Source organism: Pseudophryne corroboree, chromosome 6 (genome assembly GCF_028390025.1).
Source record: "Pseudophryne corroboree isolate aPseCor3 chromosome 6, aPseCor3.hap2, whole genome shotgun sequence".
Lineage (NCBI taxonomy): Eukaryota > Metazoa > Chordata > Amphibia > Anura > Myobatrachidae > Pseudophryne > Pseudophryne corroboree.
This window is the reverse complement of record NC_086449.1, coordinates 348,147,437-348,169,803: the sequence shown is the minus strand read 5'-3', so window position 1 is coordinate 348,169,803 and position 22,367 is coordinate 348,147,437. Positions and strand designations below refer to the sequence as shown.

Genomic DNA, 22,367 nt, shown 5'->3' with positions numbered 1-22,367 from the left:
CTACTCTACTGGGCATTGGTCTTAGCAGATGACGTTGATGGACTTGCACTGTCAATGTCATGACTAGTGGCAGCAGCTTCAGCACTAGTATGAAGTGATGCCTGATCTTTCAATTGTTTGTCTTCCATTTCTATCAACAGGAAGTGGGGTACAGCAACAGTGTCACACAAATGAGTCAGAAATATGTATAATAATTACACACTGCGGTTTACTTCATTGACAGCTTTGCACAAATGAGTCAGAAATGTATATAGTAATTACACACTGTGGTTGACTTCAAAGACAGCGTTGCACAAGTGAGTCAGAAATATATATATAATAATTACACACTGCGGTCACACAAATGAGTCAAAAATATGTAGAAGTATTTTTTATATCACACACCGGCAGTTACAATGTCGCACAAATGAATAAGAACTATAAATAATAATTACATAGTGTGGTTGACATCACCGACAGCGTCGCACAATGCGTTTATGAGTAGGAAATAACATACTGCAGTCTGACCAGCACTGTCATAGTACTTATGAAAATCAAATACAAAAAGTATAGTACACTGGGGTACAGTACTATTAAAAAATAAATAAATATTTTTTTATAATTATAATTTCAGGCTTTTTGTTTTTAGCTTTTATTATTTTCATTTTACACTGGGGCGGAGCCCCTGGATGGACAGACAGATCACGCCTTTCAGATACAGTAGGCAGCGAGAGCACCACTTTTTCAGATACAGCAGACAGAGCACCCCTTTTTCAGATGCAGCAGAGAAAGCACCCATTTTTAAGATACAGCAGAAAGAGCACCCCTTTTCAGATACAGCAGAGAGCACCCCTTTTTCAGATACAGCAGAGAGAGCAACCCTTTTTCAGATACAGCAGACAGATAGCACCCCTTTTTCAGATACAGCAGAGAGCACCCCTTTTTCAGATACAGCAGACAGAGAGAGCACCCCTTTTAGATATAGCAGACCGAGCACCCACCCTACGCCACCTACTACTGAGACGGACATGTCCGTCCAATACACTCTCCAAAGCCGGAGTGAAGATGGCGCAGATCGACTGGGACTTATAAAGAGTCCAAAACCCGTGAGAATCCAACAATGGGATGATGATATTTTGCCTCATTTTGGGGTCTGAATAAGGCGGGAAGTCCCAAGCCGGACTCGGATCACGGCTCAGATGGCAAAGTTCGGGGAACCAAACCGACTCATCCCACTTTTTATTGACATCTCCCAGATTGGTGGCTGGTTAAGTAGACATCTGATGTTCTATTGTTTAAAATGAACAACGCTCTAGGGGTCTTGTTTAGGGGACATACCTTATGGTGTCTGTCTTCACTATTTATAACCTACTGACAATACTAGTTACCAGCTAGTATTCAGTGTATACCTGCATTACAATGACTAATCAGTGATGACTGAAAGAATTCAGATTTTATAGCTGATGTTTATGGTTTTCTTACAGGTTACACGCACGGTTTTATGAGTTGGCTCCTAACATGGTGCCGATGGATTATACAGATGACCCAGATGTGAAACTGCCCATGCAGCTTATCATTAATATGCCTGAACTGATGGTGAGATATATTATACAATCCCATATAAGGCAAAAAATGTTTTAATGTTTCCTAAGTGTTCTACTTTATATGACTGTTAATAAATAATATTTGCATGTTGCTAGAGAAAGTATCTGGTTGCTACCCATTGTGAATTTAACTGGGCCCCACAAATCTGTACACTTCCGCCCATCCAAAGCACGGTATGAGCTAGATCAGAGGTCCTCAAACTCAGTCCTCGGGGGCCCACACAGTGCATGTTTTGCAGGTAACCCAGCAGGTGCACAGGTGTATTAATTACTCACTGACACATTTTAAAAGGTCCACAGGTGGAGCTAATTATTTCACTTGTGATTCTGTGAGGAGACCTGCAAAACATGCACTGTGTGGGCCCCCGAGGACCGAGTTTGAGGACCTCTGAGCTAGATTATGGTCATGGGAAAGGGATTTGCAGACTAGTAGTCTACTATTGTGAGCTACTGTAGGTTTTCTAAGTAGCACCTGCTATTGCCGAGGCTTACTGGTAGTTTAGAAGATAATAGATCTATAATATGTCAATAGAATGCTTTCAATAATTAAGATGCTCTTTGTATTGTTTATTGGTTATTGTTCCCTGTATTATATATGTGGGTTACCAAAATGCTCCTTGCATTGTAAAATAATTTCTAGATTTCTGCTAACATTGTACAGAGATCAAGCTCTGTTCCATTTGATATTGGTAACTAGAATGCTCTGTGTATTTATTGGTCACTAGAATGTTTTCTGTATTGTATAGCTTTCACTAAATTGAATGATATTTTGGTTTTGGTCTGACATATTTTATAAAAGTTTTCTAAAATAGAAGTATTTAATTTCAGTGTGTGAAGCCATGCCAACAGTAGACAAACTGGGCGGGATTCAAATCTTTTATTGCCCCCGATCTACCGTCTTATGTGACGGGAGATCACGGGGTGATATTCTAAGGCCCTCTGTTATCGCGCTGATCGCGCCCATAAGAGACAGGTTTAGCCGCGTAAAGCAGCTAAACCCGACTAAAGTCATGGGAGCGATTGCGAAAAGTCCCGTTTTGGCGTCCAAATGGGTCACTTTAAATGCATTTCAGCTCACCATCCCAGGGGGTGGCGAGCTGAAATGCTGATATTGCGCCCATCGACAGCAACATTTGAATACTGCCGGCAGGCGCGATGGTGGCGGGAGGGGGGTGGGCCAGAAGATTTGAATCCCGCCCACTACATTTATAGCCACACATTTTTAAATTTTGTATTATGTGGGCACTGATTCAGACAAATGTGTATTTAGCACAGTTCTGCATAATGGGGGTCATTCCGAGTTGTTCGCTCTGTATTTTTTTCTCGCAACGGAGCGATTAGTCGCTAATGCGCATGCGCAATGTCCGCAGTGCGACTGTGCCAAGTAAATTTGCTATGCAGTTAGGAATTTTACTCACGGCATTACGAGGTTTTTTTCTTCGTTCTGGTGATCGTAATGTGATTGACAGGAAGTGGGTGTTTCTGGGCGGAAACAGGCCGTTTTATGGGAGTGTGCGAAAAAACGCTACCGTTTCCGGGAAAAATGCGGGAGTGGCTGGAGAAACGGGGGAGTGTCTGGGCGAACGCTGGGTGTGTTTGTGACGTCAAACCAGGAACGACAAGCACTGAACTGATCGCAGATGCCGAGTAAGTTTGAAGCTACTCAGAAACTGCTAACAAGTGTCTATTCGCAATTCTGCTAATCTTTCGTTCGCCATTTTGATATGCTAAGATTCACTCCCAGTAGGCGGCGGCTTAGCGTATGCAAAGCTGCTAAAAGCAGCTTGCGAGCGAACAACTCGGAATGACCCCCAATATGTATTTGGGCATTGCTGGATACAGTGAGTGTCCTTTATTAAGTGCCTTTATTTTGTACCCAGTGTGCCTCAAGTTCCTCATAAGAGGTCTCCACAAACTACAAGTACAAAAGTGGAAATGTGGAAATGTTCACTGTGTATACATGAAGTCAGTGTGCTCACTGCTTACCCCTAATATTAATTAAACCTTTTAAGCTATTCTTTTAAAATACTGCTTGATTTTGTTTCATTTATAACTTAACTAAGGGGTCTATTTACTAAGCCTTGGATGGAGATAAAGTGCTTGGAGATAAAGTACCAGCCAATCAGCAACTACCCGGCATGTCACAGGCTGTGTTTGAAAAATTACAGTTAGGAGCTGGTTGGCTGGTACTTTACCTCCGTGCACTTTATCTCCAGCTATCCCCTAGATCTTAAAAGTAAGCACTAGTTTTTACATCTATTGAGAGGCAAGCGCAGAATTTGTAAGGGGGTGGGATTCCATATATGTTATATGTGCATTATACAACCCCCACCCCTCTTTTCAGGGCTTTAGGGCCGGACACATTATTAAAAAAAAATTGTTATTGTGTTGCTGCAGCCTCTCACCTGCTGGCACCGAGCCAAGAATGTGTAGTAAGCCGCTGGAAGGAGCTGCTGTACATGACAACTGCAACAGCTACCCCCTCATTCATCTTGTGCGTATTGGATGAGATTCTGCTATGCAAGCGCTGCAGTTCCCATTTCTGGCTGTTCGGAGTGGCTGGCCAGATAAAGAGTGTAGATGGAGACAAAGATCTGCGTCCCTAAAAAAAAAAGTCAGTGCTATCGCAGCGGGGTATCAGTCTAGCGATGGGTACTTCTCGGTGTGGGCCAGTGGTGTTATTTATTACTCTGAGTGCACCTAAACGTGTTTCTCTGCAGAAGTACAATATAGAGAAATATAAATTCTGTCTCATTAAAAGTATAGGGTGATATTTGAAACACTGCTAGCTCTGAGCTGGTGCACAATTCAAATCCTTGTGCAGTCTGAAAATGGATTTGCATCCCTCAGCACACCAGGGAGAGCTCCTAAATATGCGCCCTCATTCTAATAATTATACACTGCAACTTTAAAACTTTCCTACTCCATACTTCACAACAAACACCCTTACCCATAGTTCTTTGTGAGGGGTTTGTGTGACATGGCTACACCTTCCGACACAAACTACTCACCTCCATCTTCCTATAAATCTGCCAATGACAGGGCACTGCTGATTGAAGTGAATGCCAACATCACTAACCCATCCCCAGGTAGACGTCCAGAATTTGTGTCAGCCTATCCCAGTGATTGCAGTCAGTTCAGAGTCTGCACTGACGTGATGTGGTTGTCTCAGGGGTGTGCGTGCACAAACCTTGCAGCGCAACCACTTTGACATGGGGCATTGCATAGGTGGGGGTGGGGCTGCGATGATGCAATCGTGCCTCCACGCCCACGGCCCGCCATCCTGTTGCACAGCCCTGCCTCCTGGTGAGCCGACATGGCTGTTCTAGGGATGCCCATCGGTGGGTTTTCAGTGGATAACTTCGAAGGTGGGAAATCATCTGACTGGGAACCATCAATGTTTTTGCCCATTGATGGTCACCATTAAGTTAGTATTGAACTAGATGTGGGCCAATCAGAGCCCAGGGACATTGCTTCGTGGGTGTCAGGGGGTGGAGCTATGCTCCGTGTCCCTGACACCCTAGATCAAAAAAATAAAAAAAAATATTTGATAGCTCTTTATCATCGTTGGTGGGAAACCATCCAATTCTCCCCCATCGATGGTAAAAGTAGTTACCATCGGTTATAGACTATTGATGATTTTGAATCATCGATGGTCGATGGCCATCCCTAGGCTGCTCCCTCGATTGCGGCGTGTATACTACCTGTTGAGTCTGATGACTCAACGTACTGATGGAAAGAAAAACCTTGCCCAGTGATGGATTGTGCATTTTAAGAATCACTTTCTCCACACCTGAAAAACAGCAACTTAAAACAAACACCAGTTTCTACCTATTGCCTTTTATGCTGAAACAATTAATAAAATGTACGAAGCTTTTGCAGTGAGCAGTCGGGGTTGAGCATAGTAAATAATAAAAAGTAAAAGAAATTATAAATGAGTGACACCATTTACAAACATATCCACCAATTTTTAAAATAATATGAGATCTTTTCTACATTGTGGGCACCATTACACAATTCAAGCCCACTCACTCTGCGGAGCAGTGAAGCATGGGGGCAATTCCAAGTTGATCGCAGCAGGAATTCTGTTAGCAACTGGGCAAAACCATGTGCACTGCAGGGGAGGCAGATATAACATGTGCAGAGAGAGTTAGATTTGGGTGTGGTATGTTCAATCTGCAATCTAATTTGCAGTGTAAAAATAAAGCAGCCAGTATTTACCCTGCACAGAAATAAAATAACCCACCCAAATCTAACTCTCTCTGCAAATGTTATATCTGCCACACCTGCAGTGCACATGGTTTTGCCCAACTGCTAAAAAAATTCCTGCTGCAATCAACTTGGAATTACCCCCCAAGTTAGGGAGTCTTGCTGGAGTGACGGAAGACCCATGAACTGGCTGTAGATATAGTGAATATGTACACATTTGCTGTTCTTATACACTGGGTAGTGTATGTAATACACAATTGGCTATTAACAGACATAGCAATGTTTAGCAAACTCACTCATAGGAAGGACTGGCTACTTTGTACTGGGGCTTAAACAAAATATAGAGGCCTAGGCTATTCTAGAAATGCAATAGCAACAGAAATATGAGCCTTGTGGTTTTCTCATTTGGATGTGCTTTCATATAGGGGGTCATTCCGAGTTTATCGTAGCTGTGCTAAATTTAGCACAGCTACGATCATCTTCCCAGACATGCGAGGGGATGCCCATCACAGGGCTAGTACGCCCCTCATGTCAGTCAGGCCCCCCCGCACAAGTACAAAAGCATCGCACAGCGGCGATGCTTTTGTACTTGAAGGGTAACTCTGGGTTGCAGCGGCTGCATGTGACGTCACGCAGCCGCTGCGGCCCGCCTCCCTGCACAGTCCGGCCACGCCTGCGTTGGCCGGACTGCGCACCGAAAACGGCGGCTAAACGCCCCACATCCCCCCAACGAACGCCTCGGCCTGTCAATCAGGCAGAGGCGAATGCTAGGTAACGACGGCCTTCGGCTGTCTGGCATGCGCCGGCGCATGTGCAGTTGCGACCCGATTGCTGCGCTGCGAACAACTGCAGCGTGCGATCAGGTCGGAATGACCCCCATAGTCAATATACTAAATAATATATTAATTGATATACAACAGAGCTATAATCAAATATACCATCTATCGAGAGCACACCACACAATACAAAGAGCATCCTTGTGACACCATAGAACACTGGGGGTAATTCAGAGTTGATCGCAGCAGAAAATTTGTTAGCAGTTGGGCAAAACCATGGGGGTCATTCCGAGTTTATCGTAGCTGTGCTAAATTTAGCACAGCTACGATCATCTTCCCTGACATGCGGGGGGACGCCCAGCACAGGCCTAGTCCGCCCCGCATGTCTGTCCGCCCCCCGCACAAATACAAAAGCATCGCACAGCGGCGATGCTTTTGTACTTGTGGCGTAACTCCCGGCCAGCGCAGCTCCTGCGGTTGGCCGGGAGTTGATCGTACCTGTCCCTGGTCGCAGCGGCTGCATGTGACGTCACGCAGCCATTGCGGCCCGCTCCCCACACGGTCCGGCCACGCCTGCCTTGGGCGGACCATGCCCCCATATCGGCGAACAAACGCCGCCGTGCCGCCCCACCCCCACCCCCCCTGTCCAGCGACTGCCTCTGCCTGTCAATTAGGCAGAGGTGATCGCAGGGAAATGACGGCCTTCGTCCGGCCGGCATGCGCAATTCCGACCCGATCAATGCGTTGCGATAAACTGCAGCGAGCGATCGGGTCAGAATTACCCCTTGTGCACTGCGGGGGGGGGGGAGATATAACATGTGCATAGAGAGTTAGATTTGGGTGGGTTATATTGTTTCTGTGCAGGGTAAATACTGGCTGCTTTATTTTTACACTGCAATTTAGATTTCAGTTTGAACACACCCCACCCAAATCTAACTCTCTCTGCACATGTTATATCTGCCCCCCCTGCAGTGCACATTCTGACCTGATCGCTCGCTGCCGTTCATCGCAGCTCAGCGATCAGGTCAGAAGTGCGCATGCATCGGCGCCGTAGTGCGCCGGTGCAAGCGAGACAGCCGACGACTGTCGTTGCCTAGCGATCGCCTCTGCCTGATTGATAGGCAGAGGCGGTCGCTTGGCAGGAGGGGGCGGCATTTGGCTGCCATTTTGTGGGTGCAGTCCAGCCAACGCAGGCGTGGCCGGACCGTGCAGGGGGCAGGCCGCAGCGGCTGCGTGACGTCATACGCAGCCGTTGTGACCTGGGCAGCGACGAGTAACTCCCAGCCAGCCGCAGGAGCTGCGCTGGCCGGGAGTTACTCTTCAAGTACAAAAGCATCGCCGCTGTGCGATGCTTTTGTACTTGTGGGGGGGGGGGCAGCCTGACATGTGGGCGGACTAGGCCTGTGCTGGGCGTCCCCCCGCATGTCAGTGGAAGTGATCGTAGCTGTGCTAAATTTAGCACAGCTAAGATCAGGTCGGAGAGTGACCCCCATGGTTTTGCCCAACTGCTAACAAATTTGCTGCTGCGATCAACTCTGAATTACCCCCACAGTGCGCAAAATTGCAAACAACGTGCAGGCAAGTTATGAGCACAGCTCTGGTCCGTCTCCTCTCTGATACAGCTGTCACTGCTGCTGAGTGGAATAAAGAGATGTTACCAGCTGTGGGCCCCGGAGTCTGCATCACCCCCTCAATTCGGCCTGCGGTGGGGCCAGATCATGGGTTAACAGGCCAAAAGCGTTCAAAACACGGGTGAGATCCAAATGCATACCTCACAACTGTCCCGATTTTCGCGGGACAGCCCCATTTTTTTAAGACTGTCCAGCTGACCCACCCGTGGAGCCTTTCAACTCACAGAAGTAGGTCTGCTTCTCTCCACTCAGTCCCTAACAAAAGTCTTTTTAGAGAAACTCAGTAGAGCTCCCCTAGTGTGTGACCAGTCTCCTCTGTGCACAGAATCTAACTGGAGTCTGGAGGAGGGGCATAGAGGGAGGAGCCAGTTCACACCCATTTAAAGTCTTAAAGTGCCCATGTCTCCTGCAGAGCCCGTCTATACTCCATGGTCCTTTTGGAGTTCCCAGCATCCTCTAGGACGTATGGGGTCCACATTAGTGCCATGGAGTATAGACGGGTCCCTTGGGAGCCATGGGCACTTTAAGAGTTTAGTAGTGTGGGCTGGCTCCTCCCTCTATGCCCCTCCTACCAGACCCAGTTTAGAAAATGTGCTGGTGGAGCCGGTCACAGCTAGGGGAGCTCCTAGGGGCTTTTCTAGTTTTATTATTTTTTAAGAGATGTGAGGTACAGGGAGGCTGCTGGCAACAGCCTCCCTGCTTCGTGGGACTTAGGTGGGGAGTAGGATCCAACCCTAGAGATTAATGGCTCCTATATCCGCTGACATGACACTGAGCTCCTGAGGGTGATGATCGCAAGCCCCCGAAGCGACCGCTCGCTCCCTCAGCACTGCCGTCACCCCCTAACAGAGCCAGAAGGTGCGGTGGTGAGTATGACGCCGGCGCCCAAGTAAGCGGGGCGCCGGCGGGATTCGCAGCACAAGGGTGGGAGTGCAGCTCTGAGGCTGCGCTCCAGAGGGCTCAGAGGTACATGTTGTGCGGCGCTATGAGGGGCGCTCTGGGCCAGCACAATACCCTAACACTGGTCAACTAAGCTAACAGGGGCTAATCCTACTGTTAGCAGAAGCACACCTCAGGATAGTATAAAATAATAAATGTGGGAAGACGCGCCATTACAGTCTCCTCAGAGCGGATCCAGCACTCACCAGCGCCATTTTCTCCCTGCAGATCACACTACTGAGACGCTGACAGGGAGCGCTGCCCTCCACTTAACTCCAGTTTTGCTCTGCGGTACCAGAGTGTAATAGAAAGGGGGGGGAGTGTTATTAACTGTTTAATTTATTAAGGTTACTCAGTCAGCGCCAGGCATTTATTAAAATAACTGCCTACTGGGGCGCTGTGTGTGCTGGCTCCTTATACGCTGTCTCTCTCTGAAGGTACTTGGGGGAAACTGTGTCTGACATTTTCCTGTGTGTGTGTGTGTGTGTGTGTGTGTGTGTGTGTGTGTGTGTGTGTGTATATATATCTCACATTACCATGTCTAGGGACTCTGTATCTTGTGCTGCAGAGTGTGTGTCTTTTCCAGAGGAGTCTATTCCATGTACTCAGGAATGCAATGTACTGTCTCAGCCTTCTAAATCCGAACCCCCATGGGGGGCTTCTATTAAGGGAATGATATCCCAGATTTCATCTAGGATAGCTCATAATGAGACTGAAACACAGGTTTTGAAAAGATCTGTAGAGGTTTTGTCGTATTCTGCTCCTGCTACCTCATCCAAGACCCCTGATATATATCCTAAAAAGCGTGCTCTTGCCCAGATATTGCAAGTCGACACGGATACCGACTCTGATACAGGAGACAGTGAGGGGTATATACTGGGGGGTGAGGCATCCCTTGCTAAGAGGGTGAAACTCATGATTGAGGCCATTAGGGACATTTTACATATATCGGAGAAGGTACCTGAGCAGGTTGTCTACGAAAGTGGTTTTACCTGTCCCTGGGTCTACTGCTTTAAAAGAGCCGGCCAACGGCAAGATTGAGACTACACACATCTTTCTACACAGCAAATGGCGTAGCTTTAAGACCCACTATTGCTTGTGCATGGATTTCTAAAGCCATAGTAAAGTGGTCAGGCACTTTACTAGAGGAGTTAGATTCTATGGATAGAAGTGACATTGAATTGTTTTTACGTCACATACAGGATTCTGCAGGTTTCATGGTGGAAGCCATGAAAGACCTAGGACATCTGAATGCGAGGGCTTCTTCCATGGCTGTCTAGGCACACAGAGGACTCTGGCTGTACCAATGAGCGGAATCCAAGAAGAGTGTGGAGAACCTACCCTTCACAGGTCAGGCTCTGTTTATGGAAGCGTTAGATGCATGGATCTCCACGGCAACTGTGGGAAGTTCAGAGGGTGTTTCCGCCGGAAGAGAAGGCGTTGGTGATACAAGCAATGGTCCGGGATGTCTTGAAGCCAACCCGGGTATCGGTTCATCAGTGCATTCGCCTTCTGCAAACCTCTCACCTACTAGAGGGCCGCAGGTTCGGGATTCAGAATTGGATCCTCCTAACCACGGATGCAAGTCTCAGAGGTTGGGGGGCAGTCACCCAAGAGTAAAACTTCCAAGGAAGGTGGTCAAATCTGGAATCCATCCTTCCGATAAACATTCTGGAACTAAGACCCGTGTACAACGATCTTCTACAAGCGGCACATCTTCTGAAAGATCAGGTCATTCAGGTTCAGTTGGACAATGTAACGACAGTGGCCTACATAAACTGACAAGGCGGAACGAAGAGCAGAGCTGCAATGTCAGCGATCTTCATTCCAGGAGTGGACAACTGGGAAGCGGACTTCCTCAGCAGACACGACCTCCATCCGGGAGAGTGAGGCCTCCACTCAGAGGTGTTCGCAGAAGTGACAATTCTTTGGGGCGTACCTCAAATAGACATGATGTTCCAGGTCGAGGGATCCACAGGCAGTGGCAGTGGACGCCCTGGTAACTCCGTGGTTGTTCAAGTCAGTGTATGTGTTTATGTGTTCCCTCCACTTCCACTCATCCCAAGGATTCTCAAAATAATCAAATGAACAAGAGATCAGGTGATCCTCATTGCTCCGGACTGGTAAAGAAGGGCTTGGTACGCGGATCTTCTGGAGTTACTGCTGGAATATCCGAGGCCTCATCCTCTTCGAGAGGACCTTCTACAACAGGGGCCGTTCACTTATCAAAACTTACCACGGCTACGTTTGACGGCATGGAGGTTGAACGCCAGATCTTAGCTCAGAAGGGCATTCCGAACACAGTTATTCCTACCCTGATACAGGCTAAGAAAGGAGTAACGTCAAAACATTACCATCGGATTTGGAAAAAGTATGTGTCTTGGTGTGAATCCAAGAAGTTTCCTACGGTGGAGTTTCAACTTGGACAGTTTCTCCTCCTGCAAGCAGGTGTGGATGTGGGCCTGCGTCTGGGCTCCATAATAGTCCAGATTTCGTCCTTGTCCATTTTCTTCTGGAAACAATTGGCTGCCCTCGCTGAGGTTCAGACTTTCTTGAAAGGGGTTCTGCACCTTGGGATCTTAACGTGGTACTGCAGTTCCTCAAATTGGATTGGTTCGAGCCTTTACAGGAGGTTGAAGTCAAGTTTCTTACTTGGAAAACTGTCACACTGTTGGCATTGACATCTGCTAGACGTGTGTCAGAATTGGGGGCATTGTACTACAAGAGCCCCTACTTGATTTTCCATGAAGATAAAGCTGAGCTCAGGACGCGTCAGCAATTTCTTCCGAAGGTTGTGTCTGCTTTTCATATCAACCAACCTATTGTGATGCCAGTGGCTACTGACTCCTCAATTTCCCCAAAGTCCTTGGATGTTGTACGGGCTTTGAAGATTTATGTGAAGAGAACTTCTCGTCACAGAAAGTTGGACGCTCTGTTTGTCCTTTATGATCCCAACAAGGTTGGGTGGCCTGCTTCTAAGCAGAATATTTCTCGCTGGATCAGGTTTACTATCCAGCATGCTTATTCTACGGCAGGATTGTCGTGTCTGAAATCCGTTAAGGCCCACTCTACTCGTAAAGTGGGTCCTTCCTGGGCGGCTGCTTGGCGTGTCTCGGCTTTACAGCTTTGCCGAGCAGCAACTTAGTCAGGGTCGAGCACGTTTTCTAAGTTCTACAAGTTCGATACTTTGGCCTCTGAGGACCTAAAGTTTGGTCGATCGGTTCTGCAGCAGCCTCCGCGATCTCCCTCCCGTACTGGGAGCTTTGGTACATCCCCATGGTACTAATGTGGAATCCAAAAGACGCCATTTTTTGTTTTCTGTTCTTTTGAAAGTGTAAATGATGGAAATAAAATCAAACTTTTTTTGACATGTTATAAGAATGTCTAATCTGTAATTTGATGCCTTTTGGAAATTTTTCCATCTTTCTTTGGCTTCTTTTTGCACATTAAAATGAATTTTTGCCTGGGGTGCCCAAACTTTCAATCCCCACTGTATATATATATATATATATACATACACGTGTGACTGCTCCTGACATACGCAATCATGGGTGGTTCCTCCATCCTCTCTCCGGGTGCCATCTCCTCCTTTTTTGCCCACACCTTCCCCTAGAGTGCATGGTGCACTCCACAGCATTAAACAGTTCCATGTGTTTTTGATCCTACCTACAAACAGGAAGGCAATATAAAAACTGCACAAACACAGCAGCAAACTACAACAATACAAGAAACAAAGCAAATACAATGGCAAACTGAGTAATAGCATCCATACACTGTACTGTACTGTTGTATTGTTTCCCATGCAACAGTACAGTTGCATGGGAAACAATTCAGGCAGAAAACTTCAGTAGGTTGTTGGTGGCAGAAACCAAGCTACTTATTATGACTAGATGCAGTTGGCCAGTCAGTCTGAAGAAAGCAGGGGGCAGAGTTCAAAGCTAGGAGGTTAGCATGCACCTGGAAAGAGGGTATATTTCAGTCCTGATTGAAGAGCGGTTGAAACAGCCAGGCATGACATATGTGGTGGGGTTTGGTGGCATATCATGTTTGTGTGGAAAGGACAAATTCTGTGTTTCTATGTCTCTAGGCATACAAATGGCATTTGAAGGGGTCTGATCGTGTGAAAGGGGCATGTGTTTATATTTCTCCTTATTTCAATTCTGTACCTAAAGAGATCTGTCAAGGGGGAGTCATTGCTCCGCACAACGTAATGCAGCTAAGTGCAGTTTACATTATTCCACAGACATGTATATTTCACTTTGTTTTATAGTCTGCAAAAGTAAATTTTATTGCAAATTAGCTTTTTATTTAAAAAATTATTTTTTTGCATAGCAAGGTAAATACATATAACAACGATACTTAGTACTATCGTCAGAAACATTAATCATGTCAGAGGCTTGCTTATCAGTGGCGTGCGATGAGGTCAGTGGCTGGGGAGGCACTACAGCCATAATGTCCACCGAATCCCGCCGATAATCAATACCGCCGCCGAGCCAATGCTCACTACTTTCCCTGATGCCCACTACCCCCGCCACTAATGGCCGACACCCCTGCCAATGGATTACAAAATCATCCACCATCAAATGCCCCGGCCCCCGCCACTAATTTGCATACAGTACCAGTCCGATGCCACCGCCGCCAATGCCCGCAGCCTGCCTGCTCATCAAACTTGTGATGAGCAGGTGGCTAATATATTGTCAATTTTTACAAAATAAAATAAAAACTAGTTTTTGGGACTAAGGAGGGAGTGGAAGTCATGAATGCAATTTTGTTGTACAGGGCTTCCATGGAGTCTGGCAGAGTAGGCCAGAGACGGACAGTGAAAATGAGGTGGGCGCAAGGTACGGGACTGGGCAGAGTAGGCCCCGACTATTTTGATGCCCTAGGCAATATTCTTGCTGGTGACAGGGAGATAGTGGGTGATGGAGATAGTGGGTGACATGGTCAGGGTGACAGTGAGTGACATGGTTAGGGTGACAGGGAGATAGAGGGTGACATGGTGAGGGTGACAGGGAGATGGTGGGTGATGGAGGTAGTGGCTGACATGGTCAGGGTGACAGGGAGAAAGAGGGTGACAGTGGGTGACATGGTTAGGGTGACAGGGAGATAGAGGGTGACAGGGAGATAGCGGGTGACATGGTTAGGGTGACAGGGAGATAGTGGGTGATGGAGGTAGTGGGTGACAGGGAGATAGAGAGTGACAGGGAGATAGCGGGTGACATGGTTAGGGTGACAGGGAGATAGTGGGTGATGGAGGTAGTGGGTGACAGGGAGATAGAGGGTGACAGGGAGATAGAGGGTGACATGGTTAGGGTGACAGGGAGACATTGGGTGACAGGAAGATAGCGGGTGACATGGTTAGGGTGACAGGGAGATAGTGGGTCATGGAGGTAGTGGGTGACATGGTCAGGGTGACAGGAAGATAGTGGGTGACACAGTGGGTTATGGAGGTAGTGGGTGACAGGGTACACTACAGCCAGGCTCTTCAAACAACCCCCCCATCTCATCACAGGGGGCATCCCTGCTGCACAGGTAGCCTACTGCCCCCACAAGTCCCAGGGGATGCTTCACACTACTCAGGCAGTTTCCTCCTCCTCCTCCTCCCCCCCCCCCCCCCCGCCGCAGTCAGAGAAGAGGACTCCGTCTCAGCGGCATAGGCAGCCCCCTCTCCTTCCCCCTCCCATCGCAGGGGTATCAGGGCACAGCCGGTCTCCTCCCCGTCCCCTTCCCTGCTCACCTCTCACCTTTCTGAAGGGTCCGCATACCGGCATAGTGGCCGGCCCGCTTCTGGGACTGGATGCGCTAAGGCTGTACGCAGGGAGAGATTTCTCTGCAGCTACTTGTCTGGCTGGGGCACCCTCCTCTAACCACGGTGCACGGGCCGGGCTGCGGAATGGACTGGATGGCTGTCGGGCGGGCGGGGACGGCTCTTCCATAGGGTAAGAAAAAAAACTCAAGATGACAGGGCGGACACCTGCCTTGGTGTCGTCCCCCCCCCCCTCCCCCAAAGCTGCCACTGCCCTCTCGGTGCCTCCAAAACACTATTTAAACTTTTTTTTCAAAGATAAAAATTATTCAAATACTATAGAGACTAAAACAGATACTTATGACACAGAATGTGTGTCATAAGTATCTTCTTGGTATTATTTTAATCATGATGAACCAAATTCTCAAATAGTACTAGTAGTACAAGTAGAACAAAAAGAAATTGAGAAGAGGAGAGGGGGGAAATAAAGGCCCTCATCCGAAACTTGAAAAAAAAAAAATCTGTGAAATTCAATCTTATACAAGAAATGCCAAGTAGGGGTATGCTTAGGGGGACTGATGATGGCTATTAGTAAGGATCTCCCTAAATGTAGAAGAATCTTTAACGCCATCTAAACCAAGTATCTCTAAAATGTGTATAGCCATTGTCTACAGAGGACATTATATCGTCCATTTCCATGTAAAGATCAATCCTATGGAACCAGTCTAACACCGCTGGAGGAGAGGGAGAGCGCCAGCGAACAGGAATAACCACTTTTGCCGCATTGTCTAGGTGACATAATAATGATTTTTTTTTTGTAGCTTGAAACGGACCCAGAGGAAAAATAAAAAAGCCAAAACAGCGGGTTTGTAGGGACATCTTCCCCCATTATTGTAGCAGAGAGTGAAAGAACCTCCTTCCAATAGGGTTGAATGACAGGACAGAGCCACCAAATATGGAATGGGTTACCCAGTCCATTGGAGCATCACCAACAAACATTAGGGACTCCCAGTCCCATTTTGGAAAATTAATTTATATTGGGACTCAATGATTAACGTGGTAGCAGGCACCAGGAAAGTTTAAAATCAGTTGTTGATGTATTTCTATTAGTGTGTTCCTGTATTATAAATCATTTTAGTGATAATCGCTGTAGGATTAGCATATATGACATATACAGAAGGATGGTGCCTAGATTTATGTAAAATACTGTCAGATATTGGATCTCATATCTGAAACCTGGTAGCCTGACATTCAGAAATGTCAATTATTGCTGCTGTTCTATGATTTTGTCATGCACTCAGACTGATTGTATGCTCCCAGGAGCAGGACCTTTTCCCCCTTCTGTGCTTTTCTTTCTCTCACTTATTCCATAATCTACTCCCTACTGCCCACAATGGCACAATAGCTTTGGGTTTTGCCACTCTACTTCTGCTTTGGGTATTATGACTGCTGATGCAGCTACTGTTTGTTTATAAACCTTCCTGCAATTTTCTGCATTGCGTCACTTTTCTTGGTTTGTTCATGGGGTTTCTGTTTGTGTACTTTTTAAGTTGCCATTTAAAGGATAATAATAATAATAATAATAATAAAAAATACTTTTTTTCAATCTAATAAAAGGATGTCTTCAGTATTGAAGTATGCTTAGGCTTGCTGATCTTGTATTTTGAGGTCATTTAACCTGCACTGGTGGCTGTTTTAGGCAAAAGATGAAGAATAAAAAGAGGCAAGGAATTCATTATAAAAATGACGCTGCTATTTGCTTTGCCATATAGATATATATTTGGTGAGGAACAGATTGAGCAAAACCTGTGTGTGTGGTGCAAACGGGTCTCTGCTTCACTGGCTCTGTCATACATCATAGTGACACATCTAAAATGACTTCTTTCTTTTCCAGGAAAATCCTTTCAAGGAGAGAATCGTGCAATCTTTCTCTGAAGATGGGGAAGGGAACCTTAGTTTCAATGACTTTGTGGATATGTTCTCTGTGATGAGCGAGATGGCTCCCCGTGAGCTAAAAGCAATCTACGCCTTTAAGATCTATGGTAATTTATATGTTGTTCAGTCCCATATAACCAAATGTTTGGATGCTAACAATTATAGATGAATTTTCTATGCCATATAGATATATATTTGGTGAGGCATTAGCATTCTGCTAATTTCTTTTATGAAGCTGAAAACAAATTCATTACAAAGTTAAAAGAGCAAAAGGCTTGAATGAAAATGTGTATCAACATTTATTTCTCATACGTCCTAGAGGATGCTGGGGATGCTTCAAGAACCATGGGATATAGACGGGATCCGCAGGAGACATGGGCACACTATAAGACTTTGAATGGGTGTGAACTGGCTCCTCCCTCTATGCCCCTCCTCCAGACCCCAGTTAGATTCTGTGCCCAGTGAGACTGGATGCACACTGAGTCCAGAGTTTCTCAGAAAAAGACTTTTATTAGGTTTGTTATTTCCAGGGAGACCTGTTGGCTACAGGCTCCCTGCAGCGTGGGAGTGAGGGGAGAGAAGCAGACCTACTTCTTCAGAGTTCAAGGGCTCTGCTTCTTAGGCTACTGGACACCATTAGCTCCAGAGGGTTCGATCACTTGGTACACCTAGCTGCTTGTTCCCGTAGCCACGCCGTCACCCCCCTCACAGAGCCAGAAGAAAGAAGCCGGGTGAGTATGAGAAGATCAAAAGACTTCAGTGACGGCAGAAGATGGCGTTTGTGGTACCGCGCAGCGGCCATGTTCCCACACATAACACGGCACTGCAGGGTGCAGGACGCAGGGGGGGCTCCCTGGGCAGCATGGGGGACCTCAAACAGCACTGGCAATAAGATATAACAGTGCCCAGGCACTAGTTAAGGGACCCCCGCCAGTATAAAGAATTTTTAAGCGGGACTGAAGTGCGCCATGTAGTGGGCGTGGCTTAGCCCACACAGCTCTGACCAGCGCCATTTTCTCTTCACAGAAGCTGCAGAGACGCTGGCCCTGACCTCCACACTGCTGTACAAGTAACAGGGTGCAAAACGGGGGGGGGGCACAAGTCATTTGGTGCTAAAATTATATATATATAAAAAGCGCTAGCAGGTCTGGGCAGTCTTATTACTGGCTTCAGTACCGGGATAGGCGCTGGGTGTGAGCTGGCTGAACTTTCTCTGTGTCTCTCTGGCAGGCTTTATTGTGGGTCTGTCTCCTATAGCCCCAGTGTGTTTGGGAGTGTCGGTACGTGTGTGTCGACATGTCTGAGGCTGAATGCTCTTCCCAGGAGGATGCTGGAGTGGGGACAGAAAATAATGTGAGATTGACCGTGTCGGCACTGCCGACGGATGATTGGGTGAATATGTTGAGTGTTTTAAACGCAAATGTGACTAAGTTGACTAAGAGGTTTGATAAATCTGAGTCTAAGAACCAGACATGGAGGAAATCCATGGAAGATGCTTTGTCACAGGCCCAGACCCCTACGGGGTCACAGAAACATGCATTTACCCAGATAGCAGATACAGATACCGTCACAAACTCTGATTCCAGTGTCGACTATAGTGATGCCAGATTACATCCAAAACTGGCTAAGAGTATTCAGTATATGATTGTGGCGATAAAAGATGTATTACATATCACTGAGGACCCTGCTGTTCCTGATACAAGGGTCTGTATGTTTAAAGGAAAGAAGCCTGAGGTAACGTTTCCTCCCTCTCATGAACTGAACGCACTTTTTGAAAAAGCTTGGGAAAATCCTGACAAAAAGATACATGTTCCCAAAAGAATTCCAGTGGCATATCCGTTCCCCTCTGGGGACAGGGAAAGGTGGGAGTCAATCCCCACGGTAGACAAAGCTTTATCGCGTCTATCCAAAAAGGTAGCGCTTCCGTCCCCTGACACGGCAGCCCTAAAGGATCCTGCGGATCGTAAGCAGGAAAATACACTAAAATCCATTTATGTCACTACAGGGTCGCTACTCAGGCCTGCCGTTGCTGCGGCATGGGTGAGTAGCGCTATTGAAAGGTGGGCAGATAACTTGTCATCTGAGGTAGATACCCTAGACAGGGATAGTGTGCTTTTGACTCTGGGTCACATCAGGGACGCTGCAGCATATTTAAAAGAAACTGTAAGGGATATTGGCCTTTTGGGTTCAAGGGCCAATGCCATGGCGGTCTCAGCAAGGAGAGCGTTGTGGATACATCAATGGAATGCTGATGCTGACTCTAAGAAGGCGATGGAGTCTCTTCCGTTTAACGGTAGAGTCTTGTTTGGCGACGGCCTCACTGACCTGGTGTCTACAGCTACCGCGGGAAAGTCTTCATTTTTATCTTATGTCCCTGCACAGCAGAAGAAATCGCCTCACTATCAGATGCAGTCCTTTCGGCCCAATAAATGAAAAAAAGGACGTGGGTCCTCTTTCCTTGCTGCGAGGGGGAGAGGACGGGGAAAAAGGTCACAGGCTGTGGCAAGTTCCCAGGAGCAGAAGTCCTCTCCGGCTTCTACCAAATCCACCGCATGACGCTGGGGCTCCTCTGCGGGAGTCCGCTCCAGTGGGGGCACGTCTCAAACTCTTCAGTCAGGTCTGGGTGCACTCGGACCTGGATCCTTGGATAGTAGACATAGTAACCCAGGGGTACAAGTTAGAGTTTCAAGACGTGCCCCCTCACCGATTTTTCAAATCGGCCTTGCCAGCTTCTCTTCCAGAAAGGTAGATAGTAAGCGCTGCGATACTAAAGTTGTGTTAAAATCAAGTGATTGTCATGGTACCCCCGTCTCAACAGGGGGAAGGTTTTTATTCGAGCCTGTTCGTGGTCCCGAAGCCGGATGGCTCAGTCAGACCGATTCTAAACCTAAAATCCCTCAATTTCTTTCTGAAAAAATTCAAGTTCAAGATGGAGTCTCTACGAGCAGTGATCTCCAGTCTGGAGGAGGGGGATTTTATGGTGTCGGTCGACATAAAAGATGCCTACTTCCATGTCCCCATATATCCTCCACATCATTACCAATTTCAGACGTTGCCGTTTGGTCTGTCCACGGCTCCGAGGATTTTCACCAAAGTAATGGCGGAAATGATGGTTCTCCTGCGCAAGCAGGGAATCACAATTATCCCGTACTTGGCCGATCTCCTCATAAAGGCGAGGTCCAAGGAGCAATTGTTGAAGAATGTTGCCCTTACACTGACGATTCTGCAACAACACGGTTGGCTCCTAAATTTGCCAAAATCACAGTTGGATCCAACGACATGGCTGTCGTTCCTGGGTATGATTCTGGATACAGAATTGCAGAAAGTTTTTCTTTCAGAACATGGTAAAACAGATTCTGAAACCGGCAAAGGTGTCAGTTCTTCACTGCACTCGGTTGCTGGGGAAGATGGTGGTGGCCTACGAGGCCATTCCGTATGGCAGGTTCCATGCCAGGGTGTTTCAGTGGAACCTGCTGGACCAGTGGTCCGGGTCTCACCTGGACATGCACCGGAAAATAATTCTATCTCCCAGGACCAGAATTTCCCTTCTGTGGTGGCTGCACATTTCTCACCTTCTGGAGGGACGCAGGTTCGGGATTCAGGATTGGATCCTGGTGACCACAGATGCAAGCCTCCGAGGCTGGGGAGCAGTCACACAGGGAAGACACTTTCAGGGAAAGTGGTCAAGCCAGGAAGCTTGTCTACACATAAACATTCTGGAATTAAGAGCCATCTACAACGGAATACTGCAAGCAGAACATCTTCTTCGAGGTCTGCCGGTCTTGATTCAGTCAGACAACGTGACAGCAGTGGCGTACATAAACCGCCAAGGCGGAACAAAGAGCAGAGCGGCGATGGTCGAGGCCACGAAGATTCTTCGCTGGGCGGAAAGACATGCCAACGCTCTGTCAACGGTCTTCATTCCAGAAGTGGACAACTGGGAAGCAGACTTCCTCAGCAGAAACGATCTCCATCCAGGAGAGTGGGGTCTTCATCAAGAGGTCTTTGTAGAAGTGACAAGTCGTTGGGGAGTTCCTCAAGTGGACATGATGGCGTCCCGCCTCAACAAGAAACTTCAGAAATATTGTTCCAGGTCAAGGGACCCTCAAGCGATAGCGGTGAACGCCCTAGTGACACCGTGGGTGTTTCAGTCAGTCTATGTGTTCCCTCCACTTCCACTCATTCCAAAGGTGATAAAAATTATAAGAAGAACAAGGGTTCAGGTGATCCTCATTGTTCCGGATTGGCCAAATAGGCCTGGTATCCAGATCTTCAGGAGTTGCTCATAGAAGATCCCTGGCCTCTTCCGGAGGACCTGTTACAACAGGGACCGTGCGTGTATCAGGACTTACTGCGGCTGCATTTGACGGCGTGGCGGTTGAACGCCAAATGCTAGCCCAAAAGGGTATTCCCAGTGTAGTCATTCCTACACTTCTTCAGGCTAGAAAAGAAGTAACGGCAAAGCATTACCACCGTATTTGGAGAAAATATGTTTCTTGGTGTGAATCCAAGAAGGCTCCTACGGAAGAATTTCACCTGGGGAGTTTGCTCCATTTCCTACAAGCAGGTGTGGATGCGGGCCTAAAGTTAGGCTCTATCTATTAAAGTACAGTTTTCGGCCTTGTCGATTTTTTTCCCAAAAGAATTGGTCTCCCTTTCAGAAGGTCAGACCTTCGTAAAAGGCGTGCTGCACATCCAACCTCTCTTTGTGCCCCCAGTGGCACCATAATGTGGTGTTGCAATTCTTGCAATCACATTGGTTTGAACCTTTGCGCAAGGTTGAGTTAAAATTCCTTACTTGGAAAGTGGTCATGTTGTTGGCCTTGGTGTCTGCAAAGCGAGTGTCTGAGTTGGCGGCTTTGTCTCACAAAGCCCCTATTTGATTTTCCATGCAGATAGAGCGGAGTTGAGAACTCGTCAGCAATTTCTGCCAAAAGTGGTTTCATCATTTCATGTTAACCAGCCAATTATGGTCCCAGTGGCTACTGACGCCTTGGCGGAGTCAAAGTCTCTAGATGTGGTCAGAGCTTTGAAGATCTATGTCACCAGAACGGCGCAGATTAGGAAAACAGTGGCTCTGTTTGTCCTGTGGGCTCTCAACAAGATTGGGGCTCCTGCTTCTAAGCAGACTATTGCGCGCTGGATTTGTAATACGATTCAGCAGGCTTATTCTACGGCAGGATTGCCGTTGCCGAAATCGGTGAAAGCCCATTCTTCTAGAAAGGTGGGCTCATCCTGGGCGGCTGCCCGGGGAGTCTCGGCGTTACAACTTTGCCGAGCTGCTACTTGGTCGGGGTCAAATACCTTTGCGAAGTTTTACAAGTTTAATACCCTGGCTGAGGAGGACCTCTTGTTTGGTCAATCGGTGCTGCAGAGTCATCCGCACTTTCCCGCCCGTTCTAGAGCTTTGGTATAAACCCCATGGTTCTTGAAGCATCCCCAGCATCCTCTAGGACGTATGAGAAAATAGGATTTTAATACCTACCGGTAAATCCTTTTCTCTTAGTCCGTAGAGGATGCTGGGCGCCCGTCCCAGTGCGGGCTTTAT

General features: G+C 47.3%; 1 protein-coding gene across 2 annotated transcripts in view; it reads left to right on the top strand.

Annotated features, from left to right (window-relative positions):
• Positions 1-22,367, top strand: part of CIB2 (calcium and integrin binding family member 2) — a 184,591-nt gene that overhangs the window by 149,476 nt on the left and 12,748 nt on the right. Inside the window, exons 3-4 of one of the 2 annotated variants that reach the window (XM_063926554.1) lie at positions 1,464-1,575; positions 16,779-16,926. In XM_063926554.1, coding sequence (XP_063782624.1) covers positions 1,464-1,575; positions 16,779-16,926 — 260 coding nt within the window. Of the gene's footprint in view, positions 1-1,463; positions 1,576-4,085; positions 4,198-16,778; positions 16,927-22,367 lie in introns of those variants that run through there. The other variant, XM_063926555.1, reaches the window with a different exon arrangement.